General features: G+C 60.5%; 2 protein-coding genes across 29 annotated transcripts in view; one reads left to right on the top strand and one right to left on the bottom strand.

Moving 5' to 3' along the window:
- The first annotated feature begins 58 nt into the window (after positions 1-58).
- MFSD10 (major facilitator superfamily domain containing 10) lies at positions 59-6,165 on the top strand. Of its 19 annotated transcripts, none has more exons than XM_045056918.1 (13): positions 59-1,690; positions 2,187-2,448; positions 2,559-2,655; positions 2,823-2,926; positions 3,183-3,341; positions 3,423-3,589; positions 3,826-3,934; positions 4,018-4,129; positions 4,296-4,404; positions 4,522-4,612; positions 4,736-4,783; positions 4,871-4,960; positions 5,474-5,531. In XM_045056918.1, the coding sequence occupies exons 1-13, from the start codon at positions 1,262-1,264 to the stop codon at positions 5,509-5,511; spliced, it is 1,815 nt and encodes a 604-aa protein (XP_044912853.1). In that variant the 5' UTR covers positions 59-1,261; the 3' UTR covers positions 5,512-5,531. The 19 variants fall into 19 exon arrangements, 17 of the variants coding, with proteins under 17 accessions (XP_044912853.1, XP_044912852.1, XP_044912848.1 ...); XM_045056917.1 differs by lacking the exon at positions 5,474-5,531 and adding an exon at positions 5,152-5,412; XR_006597358.1 differs by having other exon boundaries at positions 3,423-3,584.
- The window catches only part of ADD1 (adducin 1), an 89,098-nt gene continuing 80,233 nt past the window's right edge, over positions 6,014-14,878 (bottom strand). For 5 of the 10 annotated variants that reach the window (XM_045056901.1, XM_045056903.1, XM_023253494.2 and 2 more), the window contains 3 exons: positions 12,803-12,959; positions 10,092-10,190; positions 6,014-7,836 (listed from right to left, as the gene is read on the bottom strand). In XM_045056901.1, the coding sequence (XP_044912836.1) occupies positions 7,478-7,836; positions 10,092-10,190; positions 12,803-12,959 (615 nt within the window). In that variant the 3' untranslated portion in view covers positions 6,014-7,477. Of the gene's footprint in view, positions 7,837-9,394; positions 9,430-10,091; positions 10,191-12,802; positions 12,960-14,878 lie in introns of those variants that run through there. The other 5 variants (XM_045056906.1, XM_045056907.1, XM_045056908.1 and 2 more) reach the window with 2 other exon arrangements.

Consider the following 14,878-nt stretch of genomic DNA (forward strand, 5'->3'; position numbering starts at 1 on the left):
CTCGCTGAATCACAGGGTTTGGGACTGAGGGGATCCCGGCCAGCTTCGTGTTGGGACGACCACAGATATTTGGCTCCTGTACAGAAATCGGTGTACCTGGCAGGTGATACGGGGCCCGGCGCTGAGGCCTTGCCTCCCACAGGCCGGCGCTGGAGGCCAGTGTCACACAGCTTGTGGTCACAGCAGCCAGTCCTGCGAGGTGGCCCTGGGACCTGCACTGAGACACCAGTCCCTGAGGTCACACGGTCGGCCGTGGCAAAAACCACAGATTTGAGGACTGGCCAGGGGGAGGTGGGGGACTCAGGGAGTGGCTGGCAGGACGGCCTAAGTGTGGTGGGAAAGAGGAGGTTGGTTGGTGGGGAGAATTGGCAGTTTGCTTTTGGACAAATCGGGTGGTGCTGGAACTCTACGCGGAGTCCGGGGCCAGGACGCCCCCGGAGCACGTAGGGCTCAAGCCCCGACTACAGAGAGCAGCCTTGGGAATGAGGCAGGAGCACTCGGCCAGCCTCCCCGGGGTCGCCAGAGACCGGCTCGCCAGCTGTGTGGCTCCACAAAGCCAGGAGGCCCCGGCAGCTGTCACAGGCACGGAGCAGGCTGGCGTCACCTCCTCGATGTGCAGGCCTGGCCAGCTGTCGTTCAGCCCCGGGATCTCGTGCACCCGGGCCTCAGCCCGACGTCCTCCTCTTCAGTCCCACGAGGCTGGACCGGGCCAGCAACAAGCCCTAAAGCCCCAGCTTTGGATCGCGCTATCACTCTGCTCCCCCCGCCCCCCGGGCCTCTCCCCAAACCCCCTGGACATGTAATTCTTGGAAATGTCAGGATCTGTGTATCTGGCCCAGCCCAGCCCTGCCTCTTCCTGCAGGGATTCTGGAAGAAGGGATGAAACCCAGCTAGGACCAGCCTGCCAGGGGCAGAACCGAGGGCTGCTCCGAGCCTTCTGAGACACTATTTCCAACTCGTACCTCCTGCCCCTCCCCCGTGGCCCAGCTGGGAAAAATGAACATGACCCGAACGTATCCTTTGGAGAAAGTGCTAACGGCTTTCTTCTTGGCTGGAGGTGGACTCCTTGCGCCTATTACCGGGCGGTGGGACTGCTGCTATCTTTACTTGGGAGTTTACTACGGCGTAAAGAGGGGGTAGGAATGCCAAGTTGACAAGGGGTGGGCTGTGGACGCGCGTCAACTTGGAAGCCGAACCTCATTTCCAGAACTTCCCGTTACTTTCTGGTTCGGGTCGGCCAGTCAGACGAATCCTGGAGGGCATGTGGGTGGAGGTGGTGAGGAGGTGTGGGCGTCCGCCGACCTGGGTCAGGCTGGTGGCAGGAGAGGCCAGCGCGCTGCCGGCTGGACGCTGTGGCTCCCGCGGGTCCCCTTCCCCGGCCGCCTGTCCCGGGGTCCCGGGCTCGGCACAACGCGCAGAGCCGCCGAGACACTGGCGTGCGCGGTCACGGCGGGGACACCCGCGCCGGCACGAGCCGGTGAGCGGCGGGAAGGCGCGCCGGCCCCTCCCGACCCGCCCGCTCTCGGCCTGCCGGCCGGAAGAGGAAGCGCGCCGGCGCCCACGTCCGGGGCGGGAGGAGGCGTGGCCGGCGCGCGCCCGCCCCCGGCAGTGTGCCCGCCGTGCATTCCGCATCCGTCCATCAGTTCGTGTGTCCGACCGTCCGTCATCCCTGAGCGCGCGGCCGCGGCAGGTGCAGGGGGGGGCTGCTCCCGCGTCCGTGCGCGCCCCACTGCCCCGCCCAGGATGCGAGCCAGGGCGGGGGTCGGGGTCCGGGATTCCGGGCGGGGCGGGGCGGGGCGAGGAGGGTGATGGGGGAGGTCGGGGTCCGGGTTCCTGGGGGATGGGGGCTGGGGGCCGGGATTCAGGGGCACGGGGACACCGCCGGGGCTGCCCTCCGCCCGGGCCTCAGTTTCCCCAGCCACTCTGCAAGACGACCTGGAGCGGCTGCATGGAGTAGGCCGGGGCCCCGATGCCCCCAACTCGGCCCCTTGGGACGGTTGGCATCGGTGGCTGCGGCTTCTTTGCGCAACCCAGCAGCCTGACTTTCCTGCTGCCTGGCATAGGGGAGAGGGCGCACTGAGGGGCCCTTAGGGAGGCGGGCAGGCACTCCCTTTAGGGTGCTTGCTAGCTGTTAGTGGTCGGGGGCATGGTGAGGGCTGGGGAACTCTGTTTCCTCCCCGGTCCAGGATAGGTCTCTGGCTCTGGGGTACCCAGAGGTGCCCTCATGCAGACCTGCCACACTGTCAGCCAGGCGGGATTGGAGCGGCCCCCACCATGGGCTGGGGAGCAGGAGGGAGCTGCACCCCGCGCCCACCCATCCGCCAACAGCCCTTGTCAGAGCCCCGTGTGATCACCGTGGTCTTCCTCGGCCTCCTGCTGGACCTCCTGGCCTTCACTCTGCTGTTGCCTCTGCTGCCAGGGCTGCTGGAGAGCCATGGCCGTGCCCACGTGAGCCCTCCCCCATGTCTGGAGGCCCCCCGACTCCCACGACGGCCGCCCACTGCCCCAAAGCCCATCAGGGACTCCCCCAGCCCCTGTCACACTTCCTTGTTCCCCAGGATCCCCTCTATGGCTCCTGGCAACGAGGCGTGGACTGGTTTGCCGCAGCCATCAGGATGCCAGCGGAGAAGAGGTACAACAGTGTCCTGTTTGGAGGTACGGCCCCAAGTCCCACGCTGGGGTCCTTGTCCCCACTTTCCTGCTGCTGGGCACTGTCTGCCCCCTTCCCGTGTGCAGTGTCCGCTCCTGGTGGGGCCCACCCAGCATCACCAGACCCATGAGGACAGACCGAGTCGTGTAACCCAAACGTCTGTCTCTTTCAGGTCTGATAGGCTCAGTCTTCTCCTTCCTGCAGTTCCTCTTGGCACCAGTCACGGGGGCTGTCTCAGACTGTCTCGGGAGGCGCCCGGTGATGCTGCTGTCTCTGGTACGGGTGCCCACCTCTCACCCACCCGGCAGCGGCCCTCGCTGCCCCCTGGGTGTGCTGCTTTGGGTGCTGGCTCCTGTGGCTAAGGCAGGCTTTCCCAGAGCCGCTCCCTGTCTGCTGGGGGACATCGGGAACACAGACGGACCTTGAGTGCTCCAGAACAGACAGGGCCGGGTCCCAGCGGTGTTACCTGGGTTTGTCAGCCCAACTCTGGGCCCCTCCTGGCCTCAAGTGACCACACCTGCCCCGGGGACAGGCAGGTCTGGCCACCTCGTATGCCGTGTGGGCGGCCTCAAAGAGCTTCGCCGCCTTCCTGGCCTCCAGGGTGATTGGGGGCATCAGCAAGGGAAACGTCAGCCTCTCCACAGCCATCGTAGCCGACCTGGCCTCACCTTCCGCCCGCAGCCGAGGCATGGTGCGTGCGCGCTACGGGGCGAGGAGGCTGGGATTCCTTGCCTGGGGTCTCCCATCCCGGCTCAGGCGGCCTTCTCCCCAGGCAGTCATTGGAGTGGCCTTCTCGCTGGCCTTCACGCTGGGCCCCATGCTTGGCGCCTTCCTGCCAGCGGAGATGGTACCCTGGCTGGCTTTGCTCTTTGCTGCCTCCGACCTGTTGTTTATTTTCTGCTTCCTGCCGGAGACGCTGCCTGCGGAGAAGCGGGTAAGGTGGGTCCCAGAACCTGCTGCCGAGCCCCAGGGCAGGGGCTCAGTTCTGTGGGCACGTGGGGCTGGCCAAGAATGCTGGGCTGGCCTCTCCTCCTGCACAGGGGCTCTTGGGGCCACAGTGCCTCCGGGGACCCCTGCCTCTTGGGCCGGGCATCTGGACCAGAGGCCAGGCCAGGTTCAGGTCATGGCCCTCCCCAGCTGCCTGGCCGGCCTCTCCAGTCCCACCCCCTCCCCAGGCATCCTCTATCGGCCCGGGGTTCCAGGCCGCGGCAGACCTGCTCAGCCCCGTGGCCCTGCTCCGTTTCTCGGCCGTGGCCCGTGGCCAGGACCCACCCGCTGGAGACGGTAAGAAGGCACCCCCATCACGAGTGCAGGACTGTCGCGTCTTCGGGCTGCTGGCCCCTACAGACGCTCTCCGTGCTCCCCAGGGATCCGTCACCTTCGCCGCCTGGGTCTGGTGTACTTCCTCTACCTCTTCCTGTTCTCGGGTCTCGAGTTCACCCTGAGCTTCCTCGCTCATCAGCGCTTCCAGTTCAGCAGGTAGCGGCGCCAGCCTGTCTTCCCCGCTTCAGTGACGCCCACCCTGGCCCATCCCTGGGGCAGGCGCTGGCTGAGGCCCAGGAGAAGCTGTGGGCTCCCAGGCTCCGGCGTGGCTGGCGGGAGCAGGGCGGTCAGACCAAGGCACTAACGGCTCCCCCGCTCCCAGCCTGCAGCAAGGGAAGATGTTTTTCTTCATCGGCCTCACCATGGCCACCGTGCAGGGCGCCTACGCCCGGAAGATCAGCCCTGGCAGCGAGATTGCCGCGGTGAAGCGGGTACGAGGCTCCCCCGGGCGAGTGGGAGGCAGGCCCTGTCGCGAGTCCCGCTGGAAGCGGCAGGGGTGGGTCCTGAGTGCTGCCATGCCCCCCCCCCCCCCCCCCCCCCCGTCGCAGGCCATCTTGCTGCTGGTGCCTGCCTTCCTCCTCATTGGCTGGGGGCTCACGCTGCCCGCGCTGGGCCTGGGGCTGCTGCTCTACTCCTTCGGTGAGGGGGTCCTCCCGGGGCCAGGGTGGGAACGGTAGGGAGCCGGTGGCCAGGGATCCCGGGTCACAGCCCTCCAGGCATCACCTGGAGGCTGCCTGCCACCTTACTGGTGTCCCCTGGCAGCCGCTGCCGTTGTGGTGCCCTGCTTGTCCTCCGTGGTCGCTGACTATGGTAAGGAGCCTTTCTTTGCCCGAGGCCCCCCAGGTGGGAGGAGACCAGCAAGCACCCGACGGCTTCCTCCCCCCCCCTCCCCCAAAGGCTTGCCCAGGCAGAAGGGCACGATCATGGGCACACTTCGGAGCCTGGGCGCCCTGGCCAGGGCAGTGGGACCCATGGTGGCTGCCTCAGGTAAGGGCCCTGGGATAGCATTCCAGGCACGCTTGTGCCCCTGGGAGGCAAGGCCAGGGGGAGGCCACGCGGCCCTGCCATCCGCCTTCCCCTGCCGCCCCGTCGGTTCCTGCCGTGGTCCTGCCATCCCCGGGGTGGAGGCGCAGCGGGGAGGGAGGGCCCGCATCACCTCTCGGGCTGTCTCTCCACAGTGTACTGGCTGGCCGGGGCCAGGGTCTGCTTCACGGTGTGCTCAGGCCTCTTCCTGCTCCCTTTCCTGCTCCTGCGCAACCTGAGGCCTCCAGCCCGCATGGCACCCAAGGCCGAGTAGTGGAGCTAGCCCCGCCCCAAGCTGGGGAAGGGGTGGGGGGGAGGGAACGGGACCTCTCCCCTCCTCCCCCTGGGGCCCAGCCCTGGCCCCTGCTAGACACTCCAGCAGCTCCGTGGTACGCGCGCCTGGGCAGTCCTGCCCGTCGTGCTGGGAGCAGGGACTTCCCCAACACCTTTCAGGTTTTGTGTTCACTTTTCTCTCAGACACACGGTGTCAGCCACGCCTCCAAATGACAAAATAAAGCAGCTATTTTATACCAAGTGCCTTTCGCCAGCACACGGCTGTGCCTCACTACCCCCCACCTGGGAGACCCCCGAGCACCAGAAGCTCTTACGCCTGCACTGAGCAGAAAAGTCCAAGGCTCGTCCGGGGCCCGCGACCATTCTGCACAACAGGGAGGACAGAAAGGGTGACACAGGGCCCGCCACGATGGGAGCCCACACCCGCTAGGGCCCACGTGAGCTGTGCCCTGCACCCTGGCCACCCAGGGAGGAGGGAGCCCTGTGCTGGGCTCTTCCCATCACCATCCCATCCCTGCGCATCTGTTCGGACTGTAGGGGCGTCAGGCTCTCGGGCCCAAGAGCAGGCTGGCACGCCGGGCAAGGCGAGTCTGGGTTCTAGGGGCCTTCCTGGTGCAGAGCAACAGTGTCCAATCAAGAAATAAACACTTGGGATCTCAAGACAGACTTCTGGAAGTCCTATCTTGAACCAAGGGGGAAAAAAATGCCAAACTGCTTCCGAAATTTAGACAAGGAAACTGCTTAAAGAATTTTATTTGTGAGTAAAACACGTTACAGTGGAGGACAGAGGACCCATCCTCCCAAGCCTGTACCCATATATGCGACTAGACTTCATGTTGTAATACAAAGAGTTAAAATAAACTACAAAAGTGAAATAAAAGTCATTGCATGTGAGGGCCAAAAGGAAGGGGTAAAGAGTCCGGGGTCAACTGAAGTACGGGCTGAGGGCTCAGCGCCTGGACGCCACCATGGCAACGAAGTGACACACAGGAGAAAAGCAAGTCGCCAGCAAGCTCGAAGCAGTGGTCAGCGCCATGCAGCCAGCCTCAGGTCCTGCCTTGGTGTCAGGAGCGTGGGTCCGCCCGGGGAGGAGGCCTGCCGGTGCCTGGTCAGGCTGGCACCGGGGCAGCTCCTGGAATGGGTCACCCACTAGTCCCGCTAAGCAGCTTCATGTGGTTTCCCAGGGGTCTGAGTTAAGTGAAACTTCACGATGCCGAACAAGGAGAGCAAGTCACGGCTCATAAGTGGCTGGTGTAAGCAGTGAGGGAGGGACCACTGGGTCTGGTACCTTGCGCCTTTTACCAAAACCAGGGGGTCTTCAAGGCAGAGTTAAAGGTAAGAGAAGACCCCTTCTCGGTCCAAAACGTCCCCTAGACGAGGGAGCAGAGAAAAAACTTACTAAAAAGAGGCCTGTTCACGGTAAAAAACGTAGGGTAAATTGCAAACCTGCTGAAAAAAAATTCTAGAAAGGACTCTTCCCCTGTCTTGACGTATCTTCCCCATGACAGGAACCCAGAGACCCCAGTGAGAAACGGGGAGCCCCTGAACCTGTTTCTGGCCTCAGGGTAATCAGACCACACATAGCTTGTGCTGGGCAGACACAGGTCCCCTTTGCTGTTGGGGTTTCCGGCTCAGCCCAAACTCGCCTCTCAAAGGCTGTTATTATGCCCTGGGCCGTTGGCGGGCACGTGAGTGTTTTCACAGGACTGAGGCTTTGTGTCCACAGAGTGAGATCACTCACCCAGCAGGTAACGCCAGCAGGAGACTACAAGTCTGATTCAGTCACCCGAGACCTGGGGGTGAAGGGGAGCCTAGCACACAGCACGGGTCACCTCACAACAGAAGGAGAGAGCGGTCAAGGCCAGAGCCGGCAGGGCCTCCGACCGTCTGGCCAGGACCAGGACTTCTCACCGCCAGGGGAGAGGGTGTCACCAAGGGGCAGACAGATGGGAGGGACGTGGATTCGTCTCCCCCAGAACCTGAGGCTGCGGGCCGGGGAGGGGGGGGGGGGACCGCTGCGCACACACGCAAGGCGAGCACCGGTGGACGTGGGGGTCTATTCAGGCCGGGAGGGGAGCTCTAGCTACATGGAGGGCTGGGCTTTTTGCATTCCACTACACGGGAAGACAGGACACGAGACGCGATCGGGGACGGTCTGGTGGCGTCAGCTGGTGCAGGACGGGGTCTTCAGGAGTCACTCCTCTTCTTGCTCTTCTTCAGAAAGGAGGGGGTGCGGAATTTCTTCTTCTTTTTGGAAGGGGACTTGCCCGGAGACCCGTCGCTGCCAGGGTCCTCGGCAGCTGGGGAGGCGGCCTCTTCAGCCGCCCGGGCGGAGGCTGGCTCGGGGCTGGCCACCAAGGGGGACCTGGTGGGGCTGGGGGGCTCGCGGGCCTCACAGAGCCCCTCCTCCTCTTCCTCCTCCTCCTCCTCCTCCAATGTCGGGAAGCCGAGCGCTTCTGAAGGCTCATCAGGGGACAGGTCGGGGAGAGTCGGCTTGAAGGTGGCAGCGTCACTGTCCTCTCTGGAGGCGGGCTCCTGCGGCAGGTCTGGCGGGTGGGGTAGGAGACACGGGGCTGGAGAATGGCTGCCAGACCTTGGCGGGGCGGCCCCGAGGGGGGAGGGGGCAGCGCCCCGCACGGAGCCCACCTGGACGCAGGGGCTCTACCGACACCCGACTGACACTCTAAGTGAGGTGTGCTCTACTTCAGGGCCTGGGGGAGCTCAGAGAACAAGACGTAGGCACAATCTCAGGGCTGTTTTCAGCTCCTCCTCGTGGACAGGGCGCTCACGGACAGGGCCTTGGTCCCCGGTCAGAGAGAGCGAGGTGGGCAAGTCGGGAGCATTTCAGCAGGACAGTGCTCTGCGTTAGCACTTGAACAGAAGTTTATTCTAGAACCCTAAGGGCACATTATCAGTAGTCCTGAAATTAAGCCTCAATTTCAGCCCACAACACCTGGTCTCCCCCAAGAAGAAAACCACAGAAAATCATGGTTAACTCCAGACCCCATATATCAGCATCAAACGAAATAAAGCCATTTTAGGCTGGAGAATCAAAGAAAAGAAATGAATTATGAGGTTAAGAGCTAGGGGCAAAACATCAGGCCATCTTCACAAGTTGAACGTGGAAATGTAAATAGGTACAGCATAACTGGTCTGAGGGTGTGCTTCTAGCGAAGGTCCCCATCACCAGATTTCTATACAGACTCCTCTGACATTTCCAGAGGAGTGATCTGAGCACAGGAAGGTCTGAGGACTGTGTAAGCGGTGGGCAAAATGGACATCGTAACGAAGGCGGGATCTAATCCCCAAACCAGTTTTGTAGATACTTAAAAACAGCCAATAGAGTTACAAGCAACTTGCTGCTTAGGCAACAGCAAACCGTCTAGTACGGAGAAATGGAGCTGAAGTCAGGAGGGGCCCCGAGCTGAGTGTCGGTGAGGTGCGGCCGGCACAGGAGGCTCCGGGCCCCAAACGCTTAGCACTTCGGCTCTGGGAGGCTGGAGCTACCCTGTCCCTGCCCTTAGCCACCTTCTGTCCCAGGATAATGAAATGTCCTTACTTGGCTAGGGCAGGAGGAGGTCGGGATTCACTCTGCAAAGCATGCAGAGGTCGCCTGTGGGTGCCTCCGGGGACTTTCATCGTGTGGCCAATGTCACATTAAAAAACCAGTGCCAAATGTAGCTCTTCTGCCCCATCTGAACTTAAGCAAAGATCCAAACACATGCGACCCCTAAGCTGTCTGAACCTAGTCCAGACGTACTTCCGATCCAAACGGCGAAACCTCCCGCCCAGAGCAATCACAGGCTGATCCGGCCAACATGATCGCTGCGGAGCTTCCAAGGCCCAGGGCTCCCTGAGCAGGGCCCTCAGTCCAGGGGCCCCAGGGACAGGCTGCCACCACCCAGCTCTCTGGTGACCGAGTCCCTGCCAAGATGCCACTGCCTGGGATGGAGGAACTGGGTGTGAGAAAGGGGGAGGGGGGCCCTCTATTTTTATTTTGAGTAAACAGAAAACAAAACTGAGTAAGCAACAAAGAAGCAGGAGCATGAAGCAAAGCACAGGGGATGCTGGTTAAACAGCAGAGGGCCGGACGGGCGGTACTTACTATGGTAACAGGTACTCTTTAGCACATCCACCTCCTGCTTGTGACGCAGCCACAGGAAGAGAAAAGCACAGGGAGAGAATCTAGGCATTCAGTCACAGCCGCCGGGTTACAGAAGGATGGCTGAGCCATTCTTGTGGACAAGGAACGGGGGGAAGGTGAGCCACAGGCTCCCAACAGGCACGGGCAGCACGACACAGAAGACCGAGGGACAGACACGGGGGCCACACGCCACAGACACGCAGTGGGCAGTCCGAGAGGCCAATGGAGGCCTGCACTCGCACGGACCAATTACTACGGCAGGTCCAACGAGGTACCACGGCTCAGACATGATGGAAGACGTTTCCAGAGGAGCGATCTGAACACAGGAAGGTCTAAGGACTGCGTAAGCAGTGGGCGAAACGGACATCGTAACGAAGGCGGGATCCAACCCCCGAAACCTTTCCCGCCTGGTTCTGACATCTCACTAACAATCCGTTTGTCCTTGAGTTACCAAGGCCAGCGCCAGCAAGGAGGGCCGGTTCAGAACCACGTGGTGGGCGGCTTTCCATGCAAAAGCGCTTTCTCGTCACTCAGTCCCTCTACTGCACACCCGGCTGCTCTCCCCCCACGGGACAAAAACGCGAGGCCCACCCCTCCCGGCCAACGCCGGACCCCAGAAGGCCACGCGCCCTCCCACAGCGGGCAGCCAGAGCTCACCTTCCTCAAGCTTGACGGGGGTGCTGGGGGGGGTGTGGGGGGCAGCAGGGTGTTCTGGAGGACTCTTCTCCTTCTCTTCTCTGCTCTCGTCCAGAATCTCTGCAGGCAGACACACAGAGAAGCACGTGGCAAAGAGCTTCAGACTTCGTGAGCCTTCACCCTCCTCCAAGGCAGGCAGCCCCTGCCCTCCCTGCCCAGCCCATCTGGCTGCATCCAGGAGACTGGGAGGGCTCACGACCACACCGTCTTCACCTCTCCAGGACAAAGAAAGCCCACTATGACTGTGCATCTGAATTTCAGAAAGATTCAACCACTTTGGAAACAAAATTAATTTCTACTCTTAGGCCAGAGAGAATCCGCCAGAGCTGACTCTGTGGCACACCGACTGGAGGCCCCCGGCCTGTCCTCATCTGTCCTCCAGGGAGGAGCCCCTCCCCACGTCCTCACTGTCCAGCCTCCCCACTGCTGAGCTAGCAGCCCAGGGTCCCAAGCACCCTCACCCTGCTCACCTCCTCAAGGGATGGAACATGAGAATTACGTGGGTTTTCATTTTCTATGTAGAACATTTTCTACCAATAATTTAAACCTGGCAGCTGATAAAGTGTATTTTTATTTTCTGAAATAAAATCACTGATAAGGACCAGAGGAAAAATTACAGGTACTAGGACCGAACGGAGATCTAGGAAATTTCAAGCCTACTTCTCATTTAGGGAAAAATACATACTAATATTATCTTAATTCCCTAAATCTCCTTATCTCACTTACACTTTTCATATTAATGCTTAGCATCACTAGGTCCCATATTTTGAACAAGCAGCTACAATCATTAGGGCCTCTGATCTCAAAGAGATGCCAACCCACCTTCCTGAAGCCCGAGTTCTATAAACAAAGGCCTTCGCCTCTCCTACAAGTTCCCTCAACCAGAAGAAGGTGCCAGAGCCCTGAGGCTTTCCTTCCTCCTGCCAGAAGTGCTGACCTATGGCACCCAACACCTGTCCCCCGCCCCCATGCCAAGGGCCAGCAGCAGTGCCGGGCAGGGGTCTCCTGGCAGCACGCCCCCACTGGCACTCCCACTGCTGACAGCTCTGTGGTCACAGAACACGGACACAGCTGTCCTGTCCACTCAACTGCTGGAACGTCCCTCGTCATGGAGCCTCGTGTACAGGGAAAACTCCTGTATGTCTCGTGGTTTGACTCAAAAAAACATCTTGAGGGGTGCCTGGGTGGCTCAGTTGATTGAGCGTCCAACTTAGGCTCCCTCAGGTCATGATCTTGCGGTTTGTGAGTTCAAGCCCCACGTCAGGCTCTGTGCTGACAGCTCAGAGCCTGGAGCCTGCTTCGGATTCTGTGTCTCCCTCTATCTGTCCCTCCCCTGCTCATGCTCTGTCTCTCTCTGTCTCTGTCTCTCAATAATAAATAAACGTAAGGGGGAAAAAAACAACATCTTGTAATCCGGGCCCCCCGACACCGGAGGGGCCCAGGGTCAGACGCAGGTGTGTGCTCTGGAATCGGGGCCGGCCCACGCACCACCCCCAGGGCTCTAATCTGAGGCAGGGACTTATGGTGACAGCACAGAGAGCTCTCGGCGGGGCTGTGCGTACATGCAAGGGTGACGATCAGAGACACAGAGCTTGGTGTGACGGGAAGACTGGGCTCACTCCGATTCGACATGCACTAAGTCTTAATTTTAACGCACACCTAACAAAGTGACACAGACGGAAAACGACAGTTTTTTGCATGACCCAAATTCCAATAGCAGCTATGTAATGTATTATTTAGTCTAAAACAAGACCAGAAAAACCTAAATCGGGGCAAATCAGAGACTCGGGAGCAGTACTCAGAGACTCAGGAGTAGTTCCCGGTCAATCCCCCACAGACCCAGGGCCATGGAACACTTGTGGGACTTCCATTCCTAAAGGCAGATTCCTAGGGGCTGAGCCAAGGAGGAAGTGTGGTCCCTACAAAGACCAGGATTAGAACTTAAGGCCCTGAGGACGGCAGCATGAACCTCCTGGGCGGGGAGGGCGGGGGGACATCTGTGCCCAGGGTCTGCTGGTCTCAACCAAGACTGCCTGGGGAAAGTGATGCAGACCCACTGGAGCCTTCCTGGTAGAGGCAGGGGGAGGCTCACCTCTGGCATTCTCAAAATTCTTGGATCTACTTTTCAAAACCTAAAGTTGAAAACAACCTGCTCCGTGAGGTTCTGGTTCTTAGAACCATTTATTTTCATTTGCTGCAAATAGTCCCATCGTATTTTACAAAAACATAAAATATGACCTCCTGCGTCAGCGAGTTACCAAGAGAAAGGGCCACACCAGAAAAGGGCCACACTCCCCACTGGGTCTGGGACCCAGAGCAGGCCGCACGCTGGGCCGTGGGCCTGCCAGCACACCTGTGCAGGAAGACCCTCCAGGTTTGTGCAGGAGGGAAGTTCAGCTCTCCGACGCGTTGTCTTGCACAGGCACCATGCACACTCACAAGTGTGTCTCATGGTCTAATTCCTTCGGGACTGGGAAACGTGCGCTCAGTGACGTTCTGAACTAACCAGACCCAAGGCTGCTCTTTCACGCGAGTCACTGACCTTATCGCCCACCGTTAACACCTGGCACAGAGGAGCGGGCACAGCGCTTTCTCTTGCTTCGGGGACAGCCCGTGTGGCCTGCGCCAGCATGCCCAGGACTCGCCCAGGACTCGCGCACACGCATGCTCACCTCCAGGGCCCTTCTGCTTCCGCTGCACCTCCCTACGGTACTCTTCCAGCTCCCGGTCGGTGAGCGTGCTGAAGGGGTTGGGGCCCGCGGTGCTCACAATGACGTGGGGCTGGTACTCCTTCTCAATGATGGCCTTGGAAGCCGTCACCAGCTCCCCCTGCAGACAAAGAGGGACGCCACGTCGGTGGGAGCCCTGCCAGAGGGGACTCTCCCCCATCCCGGGCAAGGCTGCAGGCGGGGCGGGGCGGGCGGGTTTCCAAGAGTGCACGCGCACACACCCACACCCACACCCGCACCCACACACACACGCACACGCACGCATCCCTGAGACGGGGCCTAGGAATCGCCCTGGGCCCTGAGGCAGAGGCCGGGCTGCGGCCTCCAGTGGTAGGAGACAGAGAAACACAATTTAAATGCCACAAAACAAATGTACCAGGAGGAAAAAAAATCACAGGAGAGTCCTTCAGGTTTCAGAAGCAAAAGCAATGAGGTGCAGACGGACAGCACAGAGCGGGCACCTCCAGGAGAATGCCGTCTCCACAGTGACAGGCAGGACGGAAGAGTGGACTTTTGAAGTCAACTGCCCCCCCTCACGACAGCAGAAAACGTCAAGGGTTCCGATGGTCAGGGAAGGTGTGCTCAGAGACTGACTTTACTAAGTTCACAGGTAAGTTCTGTCCTTTTGACTACGTATTTAGCTTACAACCAGCTCCCGAAAACGGATCCCAAGAAATTGTTTTAAAGTCCCAAAATATCAGTATTTGTCTGAGGAATCTGGAGAAGTAGGAACATGTAGAAAAGAGAAGAAAATAGAAAGAAAGCAGCTCACGGGTCACACCCAGTCTGCAGGGAAGAGACAGACCCAGGGCAGGGCAGGGCAGGGCAGGGCAGGGGGTAGGGGGAAGGCAAGCCTCAGAGGGAGAGAGCCAGGAGGGCAGCCCTGGGCGTATGACGTCCAGCCCACCCTCGCCTGCCCCAGCACAGCTCTGCACTCCACTGCTCAGCCTGGCTGGCCCCCAGATGCCCTGGGTTCATTCACTGCGAAAGTCAGCCAGAGCTCACACACGTGCGCGTTACTTATCAGGAGCTTCCAAAAACCACCTAGAAAAGGAGAAGCCAGAATTCTGATGCCAGGCTGGTTTGCCAACACTCTCCTCAGTGAGAGGCAAACACCAGACACAGCCGTGCCGACCAATGTGCACGAGGGACAGAGCCAGACTGGGGACACCTGGGCCACCCGCTACCCTGGCAAAGCCAGGGAAACCCGGATGGAGGGGTGACTGTCCAGCAGGCTGGGTGCAGAGCATCCAGAGCACCCCAGGATTGTTCTGGGACGCAGACCCAGGGAAGAGAAGGGAAGGACCTGCGGCAATTGGCCACCTCTGCTTAGAGAGCCTGAAGAGTCAAGACAACCTGGGTGGTCAAGGGGAGCCCACTTTCTGACCAAGGCTGACCCAAGGTCAACCGGCTTTTCACTGAGAAGCTGCCCTGTCTCAAGACGGGGAACCGAATCCCTCTTCTCGGTAAAGCCCGTTCCCGTGCATCGGCTTCAGGTGTGCCGTCCTCGGGAGGAGCTGCTGGGCTGACAGCAGGAAGTGCTGGGTGGGGGTGTCCTGCAAGCTGGGGCACTTGACCTGCTGCACGTGCACCCCGCTAGCACTGCCAGCAAAGCGACCAGGCGATACGAGGTTTGAGAGAAATGTTCAAATCCATTTAACTCAACAGTTCAGAACAAGGAATGAATAAAATATCAAGCATCAACTGCCACAGAGGCACCTGCGGCAAGCGAGGCCCTTCCCGCACGGAGACACCGGACCCTCAAGGCACCTTGGTTCCCACCTCTGCTGGCAGGGAGCCTCCTTCCTCCAAATTCCTCAGCCAGGCGCCAAGCGGCTGCCAAGCCCCCAAGACCTGGGCTCTGACCGGAGTGGAGGACAGAGGAACTGCGTTATCTGGGGGGACGGAAACAAGGCTCGGGATGCAGAGGGAAAACGGGTCCCCTGCGGGGCAGCAGCCTGGGCTGAGAAGCCAGGATGTGAAGTGGCTGCTCTTCGCGCCGAGGCTCTCGCTGCTCCC

The sequence above is a fragment of the Felis catus genome, chromosome B1 (genome assembly GCF_018350175.1).
Source record: "Felis catus isolate Fca126 chromosome B1, F.catus_Fca126_mat1.0, whole genome shotgun sequence".
Lineage (NCBI taxonomy): Eukaryota > Metazoa > Chordata > Mammalia > Carnivora > Felidae > Felis > Felis catus.

What these genes read in the sequence shown, in the direction of transcription:
- MFSD10 (XM_023253505.2), top strand. Translation starts at nt 1,262, where the DNA reads ATGTGGGTGGAGGTGGTGAGGAGGTGTGGGCGTCCGCCGACCTGGGTC. An exon ending in CGCTGCCTGCGGAGAAGCGG is followed by an intron (nt 3,585 to 3,825) that starts GTAAGGTGGGTC and finishes CCCCCTCCCCAG; the next exon opens with GCATCCTCTATCGGCCCGGG. An exon ending in GGACCCACCCGCTGGAGACG is followed by an intron (nt 3,935 to 4,017) that starts GTAAGAAGGCAC and finishes CGTGCTCCCCAG; the next exon opens with GGATCCGTCACCTTCGCCGC.